General features: G+C 31.8%; 1 protein-coding gene across 1 annotated transcript; it reads left to right on the top strand.

Annotated features, from left to right (window-relative positions):
* Positions 1–6,055: 6,055 nt before the first annotated feature.
* Positions 6,056–9,835, top strand: LOC134271946 (putative inactive phenolphthiocerol synthesis polyketide synthase type I Pks15). Its single transcript, XM_062754181.1, has 5 exons — positions 6,056–6,264; positions 6,659–6,819; positions 7,433–7,636; positions 7,932–8,113; positions 9,569–9,835. Exons 1-5 carry the CDS (start codon positions 6,056–6,058, stop codon positions 9,833–9,835), a joined length of 1,023 nt encoding a protein of 340 aa, XP_062610165.1.
* The last annotated feature ends 785 nt before the right edge of the window (positions 9,836–10,620 follow it).

Here is a 10,620-nt window from a genome sequence, read left to right as displayed (position 1 = left end):
GTAATATGTAATTCACCTTTTGTTTATTATCCAGGTTATTATCTTTCCAAGAGTTTGAAGTACCTAGATTACAATCTTCATCATTCTCACAACAAAGACGGTCGTGTCCGGATATACAAGATGACCTGCGCATGCCCACAGGGAACCGTAATGAACATTTGGGAAGAACAACACATACTGGCAATGGTTTCCTGAAGTATGAACCTTACCGATCTTAATTTGTTATTTTTGACTTTTTTTACAATTATATATTTAATGTGTATTATATTATACATGTACATTTCTAAGGATCACATAGCTTACATCTAAAAGTGATACCATCTATGTAATATTTTCATGCATATCAATTTATCAAATCAAACTCCGAATTTTTTTTTTAAGGGAGGACAACTTTTGCAGTTGAATAGTATTGAATGTGTCCAATTTAATTTTCGTTTAACGATATTCCATACAGCAAATGGTTTCTTTATATATATTCATTTGAGGCGATATTTCTTAACGTTGAATTGTTGTAAAAGATATACGCTGATTAATATTTTGATTTTCAGATATTCTGGACATGAAAGAATCAGTTCCCACGAAAACAAAAGATCAGTAAGAAGTGATGTATGATATTAAAAGATTAATTCAATTTTCAGTTTGCACACGTTCTTTTTATATATCATGAAATACAGCTGTTTCATTTAATAAAGTTTGTTTTATCAATTTCTACTTATATGAGATCATATTAAATATAAAACTTATAGAACAATAACTTGAGGGTGAAAACTTATGAGTATGGCGGATTAACCTTTAAAACAGATGGATTTTACAAAATGTAATGTTTTTAATTGCGTGATGTGCAATGTTTGGAATGTGAGTTATTATGTTTTTGTTATTAATCAACTAACTGAATTTTAACTTTAAGATGTTTAATGTTTGTTTGAAAATAAACATATCATTAAAATGAATATTTGTTTTATTTCAGTGAAGAAAAGGAAAAGTAAACAAAATTAGGGAATTCTATTGTTGTTACTTTAAAAATAAAGTTATGGCAGAGAGAGAAAAAAGTATTTTAATAAAGGTTAAAGACAAATATTCAATAGCAGGGAATTCAAACGCAGTAAAAGTGAAATATCTTTTACTTATGATAGTTATTTTAATTATTAAGAAATGTAACCGAGCAAAGTTCTTTTAGCAGTTGTTGACAGCTGCTGCCTTACAAGTACTTTAGATGACACCTTTTTTCCCAAAACCTCATTTTAATGTTTACTTCTAATACCAATGTTATTGATAACTACAACATGAAATATTTTTGAAGAAAAACCTAAAGGAAAATTTAAGGGTAGTTTACTTGCACTAAGAATCGTATCTTAAACAAAGAGGGAACCACTCTTCATTTATGAAAGCTTTCCTTATTCTTTCGGAATGTGAAGAAAAGATTAGATGTTCACTTTTCATAAACATCGACACACTTTTTAGTCTTAAAAAGACCAATATGAAAAATTTTATAAAGCATTCTATGTAAATTGATATATTATAGAAAAAATGTACCTGATAACAAATCTTTAAAAGAATAATCAATGATGAAAACTGATTATTTTGTCTCCCTTATTAAAAAAAAAATAAACATTCACAGAGCCTAAAGAATTACAATATAAAAATGCTACAATTGGTAAAGTTCTTGGATGTCGAAGTCATTTTGTTAGATTTTTTTTTTGCTTATGACATCGTTCAGATACTCTCCTGTGTAGGAAATTGGTCATAGCATTTACTCTTGAGTCATGGATGAGGGAATCGATCTGTGCGTCGCGCGTTGGAATCTCACATCTAGACCTGGAAACCGGTCATTCGAATAAAATCGTATAACCCGATCTCCTTTATCACAATAAATGCTGACACACAAAAAAATATTCCTCAAAGCTTAATGGTCTTGGATGCAAAGTATTGTATAGGTCAAAATTTGCAGCCATTTATCGGCAAGTGCTTAACCAAAGAAACAAAGGTTTATTTGATTTTTATTACAATTGGAATGTCCTCTGTAGTCCACAAGAACCTTTGCAGTATAAACTAGGAGACTTATTGTTCACAGAACAATAAGAAGTCTTTCCACCTTCTTTGAATTTCATATTTGTTTTATATCTGACTCCTTAATATTAAATTCTATGAAAAAGAAACCAAAATTGTCTTAAAGTATAGAAAAAAATGAAAATTTGAAAAAAAAAATGGAATGACCTTGACCTTTGACCTTGAGAAAATGTTCAAGGTCAAAGGTCAAGGGTCACAATACAATTGACCCCATCCTTCTATATCTTATATTTTTCAAGTTATAAGGTTTAATAGTAAGTACAAAGAAGTTGAAGGGCAATAACTCATATGAGGGGTCATCAGACCTTTTCGCACTTTTACAGTGAAGTTAGGCCTAAAGTCCCTTAAGACATTAGTGAAAGTTTGGTGTCTCTACTGTCTACAGTTTCGTCGGAGTAGTGAAAACAAGGATTTTCGCACAAGGGGCAATAACTTTTAAAAGGGTTCATCTTAGGGGACAAGAATGAAATCTTTGAAATAGTTTTAAGAGTACATATTAATGATGCAAAGACATTAAGTATATGTTAAAAGACAAAAGAGATATAAAAAGGGCTTAATTTCTCATTTTTGGAATGACCTTGACCTTTAATCTTTGCATTAATTTTAAGAACAAAGGTCAATAAATCTTATGCAGTTGGTCCCATGTCTCTACGACTTCTCGTTTTGAAAATGTTTAATTATTTGTAAAATTCGAAAAGTTTCAGGGGCTATAACTCATTGAAGGGGTCGCCGAATTCTTTCGCAATGAATAGATTCCAGAGTCTCCTCAAGTAGTAGAAGACATTGGTAAAGGTTTCATACTTCTATGGTTTACGGTTTCCAAGGAGTAGCGATAACAAGGTTTTTTGTACAAAGGGCAAGAACTCCGAAATGGGTCATAGGTCAAATACGTTGGGTTGTTTTCCGAAATAACTTTTAATGTCCAGTATCATGAATTAAAAAGTTTTTCGATAAGTCTTTCGGTTCAAAAGTCCGTAGCGGAAAAATGATAAAAAAAACTAGGAGACTTATTGTTCAAAGAACAAGAGGTCTTTCCACCTTCCCTGAATTTCAATTTTGTTGTATAATTGATTTCTTTAAATTAAATTCCATGAATAAGAAACCAAAATTGTCTAAAAAGAAAGAAAAAATAAAAATTAAAAAATTGAAATGACCTTGACCTTTGACCTTGAAAAAATATTCAAGGTCAAGGGTCAATTGCAACCCCATTGTTTTCAAGCTATAAGGTTTAATAGTAAGTACGAAGACGTTAAAGGGCGATAACTCATATAGGGGGTCATCAGATCCTTTCGCATTTATACAGTGAAGTTAGGCCTAAAGACCCTTAAGACATTAGTGAAGGTTCGGTGTCTCTACGGTTTATCGTTTCGGAGGAGTAGCGATAGCAAGGTTTTTCGCACAAGGGGCAATAACTTTTTTAAGCGTTAATCTTAGGGGACAAGAATTGAATACTTGAAATAGTTTTAAGAGTACATATTAATGATGCAAAGACATTAAGTATATATATAATAATGACCTTGACCTTTGACCTTTGCATAAATTTTATGGCCAAAGGTCAATGAATCTTATGCAGTTTATTCGATGTCTGTACAACTTCCCGTTTTGAAATTTTTTAATTATTTGTAAGTTTCAGGGGCAATAACTCATTGAAGGGGTTTACAAATCCTTTTGTAATGTTACAGTGAAGAGTCTTCTTTATTAGTCAAAGACATTGGTAAAGGTTTCAAACCTCTGCGTTTTACGGTTTCAGAGGAGTAGCGATAACAAGCTATAAAGTGAAAGGGGCAATAACTTCAAAAGGGATCAAAGATCAAACTTCTTGGGTCGTTTTTCGGAATAACTTTAAATATCCAGTATCATGAACTATTAAGTATTTTGATAAGTCTTGCGGTTAAAAGTTAATTACGCATTTCAAGAGGTCTTTCCACAGAAAGGTGGAAAGACCTAACTAGTAGACTAATTGTTCTCGAACAATTAGAGGTTTTTCCACCTTCTTTGAATTTCAATTTCATTTAATATTTATTCTCCCTAAAATTAAATTTCATTAAAAAGAAACCAGAAATTGCTTAAAAGATAAAAAAAAAGAAATTTTTTTTTAAATCAGAAATGACTTTGACCTTTGACCTTTATGTAATATTCAAGGTCAAAGGCCAAGGGTCACATTGTAATTAACCCCATGCATGAATGAATAGTTTAAAAGTTATAAGGTTTAATAGTAAGGGCAAAAGTGTTAAAGGGCGATAACTCATTTAAGGGGTCATCAGATCCTTTCGCATGGAACATAAAAGTTGTGCCTAAAGTCCCTTAAGACATTAGTGAAGGTTTCATGTCTTTGCGTTTTACGGTTTCGATACCAATATGTTTTTCACTCATATATATAGGGTCAATTTTAAGGAACAAGAATGAAATCTTTGAAATAGCTTCAAGAGTACATATAATTGATGCAAAGACATTAAGTATATGTTGAAAGACAAAAGAGATATAAAAAAGCTTAATTTCTCATTTATGGAATGACCTTGACCTTTGATCTTTACATGAATTTTAAGGTCAAAAATTAATGAATCTTATGCAGTTGGTCTTATGTTTCTACTACTTCTCATTTTGAAAATATGTAATTATTTGTAAAATTCAAAAACTTTCAGGGGCTATAATTAACTCATTGAAGGGGTCACTGAATACTTTCGTAATGAATAGATTCCAGAGTATCCTCAAGGATTTGAAGACATTAGTGAAGGTTTCAGGTCTCTGAAGCTTACGGTTTTTAACAAGGTTTTTCGCACGGCAATAACTTTTAATAGGGTCAATCTTAAGGGACAAGTATGAAATATTTGAAATAGTATCTAGAATACATATTAAAGATGCAAAGACAGATTATATATGTTAAAAGATAAAAAAAAAGATCTTAAAAAAGCTTAATTTCTTATTTTTGGAATGTCATTGACCTTTGACCTTTACATGAATTTTAAGGTCAAAGATTAATGAATCTTATGCAGTTAGTCTTATGTCCCTATGACTTCTCATTTTGAAAATATTTAATTATTTGTAAAATTCAAAAAATTTCAGGGGCTATAACTCATTGTGTACTTTTAAAAATTTTTAATTATTTGTAAAATTTGAAAAGTTTCAATAATTCATTGAATTGCTTTTATTAGTCAAAGACATTGTGCGTTTTATTTCGGATAGCGATAACAAGCTTTGAAAGGGGCAATTTCAAAAGGGATCAAAGCTCAAACTTCTTGGGTCGTTTTTCGGAATAACTTTAAATATCCAGTATAATGAACTATTAAGTATTTTGATAAGTCAAAAGTTAAGGGAAGAAAAAGAATAATAAACATACGTTGAAAGGTGGAAAGACCTAATAAACAGAAGCATTTCAAGGTCAAAGACCTAATAATTGGGATCTTTTGAAATGAAAAAATCATTGTGTATGTGTGTGTTTTTTAAAGTTGAATTTCAGATGAACACTTAATAATGCATTATAATTTGGCATGGGTGAATTACTGCATTTATATTTATATTAAAGCTTGTCAATTTTGTTTTTTTTTCTCGAAATGAGATATTCAAGTTTGAGTTGTGTCATAAAATTCCCAAAATACATGCCCTACGGGGGTACCTAAAATTTGGCACATGCTTAAGGGATTTTTCCAAATTCTTCAATAAAAATCACCCTAGGGGAAGTACCTAACGTACCATACATTCATCACGTGTTTTTATTATTAATGAATTGCTTTGTACTTGTGCATTATGCTTTGACTTCAATCAGGTCACGTTGATCTTTCAGGTCACGTTGGTCTTTCAAATTGATATTTAAATTAACTTGTCAATCAAGAATTGTTCCATCCAATAATGTTATTTGTTACTTAATCCCACGTCATAGAAACGGAGATAGTATATAAATTCACAATCGAACTTACCCTCAGTTTGAAAAAAAAATTGTCTACTAAGATGTTCCCGTGTAAAGTCTTGAAACTTTAAAACCGCATGCAAAATGGACACCGAAGATGCCATCGCAATCGTTGGAGTTGGCTGCAAATTTCCAGGAGCAGAGGATGCGGATGAATTTTGGAATGTTCTTAAAAATGGCGAAGACCATGTTAAAGATATTCCCAAGGAAAGATTCAATGTTGAAGCTTTTTATGACAGCGATCCAGACGTGCCTGGTAAAACATACATCAGAAAAGCTGGATTAGTCTCTGGGTAGGAATTAAATTAAGGAATCATTAAAATTATTAAGGTGTCATTAAATCAATTTTTGAGCTGATATAAATTTTTAAAATAATAATAGTTAACTAATTTTCTTTTATTTCTTTATAGGTAGTCTTTCTACAATTTTAAATTTGTCAAATTTTATATAGATTTGGAATAAAACTCAGTTCTTACGTTGGATGTAGGCATAAAAAATTAAAGAAAACAATAACTTTAATTATTTTTAATTATAATTTTACCATATTAATTAAATAAGAATACATGTAATTTGAAAACCGTATCTCGTACTTAAATAATTTAGATAATCGAATTTTACTTCTATTTCATCATTATATCATTCACGAAGAGTTTTGATGTGAAATTTAGATTGTTTTCATGTTTGCAGGATCAATGAATGGGATTACAGATTTTTCGGAATTGGAGAAAATGAAGCAAAGAGAATGGATCCCCAACAGAGATTGGTGCTGGAGTGCACCTACAAGGCCCTGGAGGACGCCGGAATCACCAAAACATCGCTCAACCAATCAGATACAGGAGTATATATAGGTGTGTTCTTCGTTTCAATTTACATAGTTTATACTAAGTATTTTAACTATTTATTTAAATATTCCATGTCGTTTGATTATTAAATGAGTCAGATTTTTTTTTTTCTGTTTTATGGATAAAATTGTTCATTGACATGTACATGTATAAGAGGTTTTTAGATTCGATATGCATGGCTAGTAAAATATTAACATAAATGCAAAACCATGTCTCTCCATCAAAGTTAAGAATTAATGATTTAAGATATTTAATGAAGAACCAAGAGCGATAACTCTTAAAAATAGAAGGAAGAGAACCATAATATTTTCTGATTTAATGCGAGAAAATTCAAATGGAACTGTTCATGTTGTCTTTTCAAATGATATAATAGTTACAATTTATCAAAATTGTAATTGTAGAAGAAATGAAGGTATTCTTGTGTGAACATATGCGAACAAGGCAGTACCTAGAGATTTTTGATTTGAGTAAATTAATTAGCTAGAGATCTTTCTATACACGTATATATTTCAATGTATTATAACAACATTCAAAACTTTACGAGTCGTGTGCAGAATATGATGAAATTTTGAAAATAAAAGCAATTGTTGTATCTAAAAAAGATTTCTTTTTTCTATAGGCGTAATGAATGGAGAGTTTGAAGCAATCACTGGGATAGATCCTAACTTATTAACCAACACCTCGGTGACAGGCATTAGTAGAAGTATCATATCCGCGCAGGTTGCCTACTTTTTAAACCTCCATGGACCGGCAATGTCTATAGATACTGCTTGTTCGTCTTCACTTGCAGCCATCCATACCGCAGAACAGGCCATTAAAACTGGTAAATTAACATGCTTAGTTTGTTATTAAGTAAACATTTTTTATATATATATATATGTATTGCGTGTATATTTTTTCATCATTAGATTATACAGTAAAATACCTTTATAGCGAGTACACTTATAACAAATTAGCGCTTATAACAATGTAATTTTGTTTTCAATGGCTTTTAATTATGTTTTTTTAAGTTGACGAATAAATGCATTACGTTTTAAGGAAGTAAAATCGTCGGTTAGGTCCCTGGCACTATACTTTAACATTTTATTGACTGTAATGTGTACACCTTTTTTGAAAAGGTGAAATGAAGATGGCGATATGTGGGGGAGTCAACGTTTTGTTGAGCCCAGCAACATCTATAGGTTTGTCTAAAGCACGGATGGCATCAAGGGCTGGAAAATGTCACACTTTTTCCCAGAATGCTGATGGCTATGTAAGAGGGGAGGGATGTGGAATTGTGATTCTGAAACGACTTGGTGATGTAAGCATTTTATTGTAAATATATTTTTAAAATAGGAAAATTCAAGTTTTGATTGAAGTTAAAAGTACACTGTACTTGAATTGTTTATCAATAAGTTTAATTTATATGACATATTTGGTAAAGATGTGAATATATAAAACTAAGATTTGCAAAAACGGCTATGACTTGAAAAAAATATTATTTTCTACTTCTATAAAAAGATTGCTATCAACGGAAATTTTACTGTTGAACTCAAATTACATGAAATTTCTTATTGTCTGTGTGGTGCAGTGGTTAGACCGTCTGCTCTAGATAGTCAATCCTTTTGTCGCGGGTTTAAATCCCTCTGTAGGACGGGAAGACCGGTCGTTTGGATGAGACCACATAATCCGAGGTCCCGTGTGGCAGTATGTGTTGGCAATAAAAGAAGCCTCACTGCTCTATTGCCCGGAGTACCGAGCATAGGTATAGATTTGCAGCTCACCACAGGCAAGTGGTGGCGTCTCCATGTGAATGAAAATTTCTCGAGAGGGACGTTAAAGAAAACAACAAACAAACGTAAAGTAAATTACGGTAAAGTAAATTAAGGTTAATTATATCTAAATTAAGCATATATGCTACAAAGTTTGATAATTTTGAATAAAGAAGAGGATGTTGCATCTGACTGACGTTTACTTAATGTATGTTCAAGTAGTCACAATTTATTTTCCATAGATCCATTTAACTGTATATGCGTTCTTTAATTAATCTTGCATAAATGTTGCTTTTTTAAAAATCCATGCCATACTCATGTTTTTAATGTTGCATAGTTTTTATTTTTTAGATGTATGATTTAAAATAAAACTCACCTTGAAGCAGGTCCATTTTGAGGTCGATTATTTTTTAAATGACTTATCATACAAAAAGGATGCATTTTATGATGTATCATATGTGACATATTCAGAAGTGATATATAACCATTTGTCATTCATATTGGCTTTTCTATTTACTTCTCCAACAAATCCTTTATACCGATATAATGGAAATTTCCTTAGTGAGATGACTTTGTGGGAATGATTTACCGGTAACTGTAGAATAACTGTATTATTTTTGGATGCATGATGTGATCAATCCAGTTGCTTGCGTGATAATTTGCATAAACGCATAAAATTATCATACAAGCCAATCGTTACCAAACCAAAAAGTCTGACAGTTTTTCCTTAAATTTACATGCTCTTGATTCCGCAATTTTACGTACTACAAGGCCCGCCTCTGTCTCTGCCCGGTCCTTCGGATGAGACCGTAAACCGAGGACCTCAATTCATACAATCTCATCCGAAGGACCGGTCTCCACGTCCAACTATGGGATTCGAACCCACGACATAAGGATCAACTCCTTACTTTGCGAATCTAGAGCAGACGCTTTAACCACTGCGCCGGGCGACAAATGGATTATGGAATTTATTTTTTTTTTTAAATCATTAATTTTATTCCTAGGCTATTCGTGACAACAATAAAGTATGGGCAATTATAGCCACTACCTGCAACCAAGACGGACACGAGAATTCTCCGATCACGGCGCCCGCCGGTGTTCAGCAGGTTAGGCTGTTAGAGAGAATCTTTGAAAAATCAGCCGTTCATCCCAGCAGTATACAGTATATTGAAGCTCACGGTATGCTAAATTTCTTTTTTTTAAGTTTTGAAAGGATGGATAAACTTACTGACTTGTTATCTAATGGAGTGTTTTCCATTGAGATAATTTAGAGTTATTCCCATGACCGCCGTATTGTAGGTCAACATTCCCAGATCCCTTCATTATTCAACCACGTTCAATTTGTTATACTGGTTACTGAGGTAAAGATAACACTTTTTTCTTATTAATATACGCTTGTTCAATCCCCTATTAATGTAATTCATAATTATAAGATCCCCCCATATATTTCTTGCTTGCATGTTTAAAATTGTTGGCTAAAAGGGAAAAATTCACTACTTTGCCCTACAAGATGGCGACTAAGGGGAATAACTATGAGGTAAAACACGGCATTGGAAAACGGTCAGTTGAGTACATTGATGAACATGAAACTTTTCGGATCAAAGTTCAAAGCCATAACAAATACTTATCAGATGTCTGTCGTGAATTAAGCATTAAAGCTGATTTTTGGAACATTCTCAATTGTTCCAGTTAAATCCGGTTTGATTAAAAAAATCGTTTAGGATCAGGCAAAATGTGTGAATTTCTTGATCTTGGTACCTATGACGTCAAATAGGGCGGTTTAAATTCAAGGCATTTGAAAAGAATTTTTTATTGAATTTAAAAAACACTTGAGTCATGAGCCAACCTTGATTCAGTATAAATTTTCAAATCACGTGTAGTAAAATGACATTGGATGAATATCCTTAAAGACAAAGTACATGTTCACAAGTATACAATGCATCTTTCTCACAGTAGTTTACTAAGAAATATTTTTCATAGTATTATGAGATACATACATTATCAGGAGTCTTTACAAAATATAAAATGATGACAATCCTAGTATTTTTTTTAATGA

Source organism: Saccostrea cucullata, unplaced genomic scaffold (genome assembly GCF_032062105.1).
Source record: "Saccostrea cucullata isolate Sc308-1 unplaced genomic scaffold, CSIRO_AGI_Scuc_v1 ctg8503, whole genome shotgun sequence".
In the NCBI taxonomy this organism is placed as follows: domain Eukaryota; kingdom Metazoa; phylum Mollusca; class Bivalvia; order Ostreida; family Ostreidae; genus Saccostrea; species Saccostrea cuccullata.
The sequence above is the reverse complement of the archived record's forward strand: the minus strand, read 5'-3'. Positions and strand labels throughout refer to the sequence as shown.

Bases quoted from the DNA above. Each gene is read 5' to 3' on its own strand.
- LOC134271946 (XM_062754181.1), top strand. From the start codon at position 6,056: ATGGACACCGAAGATGCCATCGCAATCGTTGGAGTTGGCTGCAAATTT. The intron at 6,265-6,658 runs GTAGGAATTAAA...TCATGTTTGCAG, and splicing joins AAAGCTGGATTAGTCTCTGG to GATCAATGAATGGGATTACA. The intron at 7,637-7,931 runs GTAAATTAACAT...TTTTTTGAAAAG, and splicing joins AGAACAGGCCATTAAAACTG to GTGAAATGAAGATGGCGATA.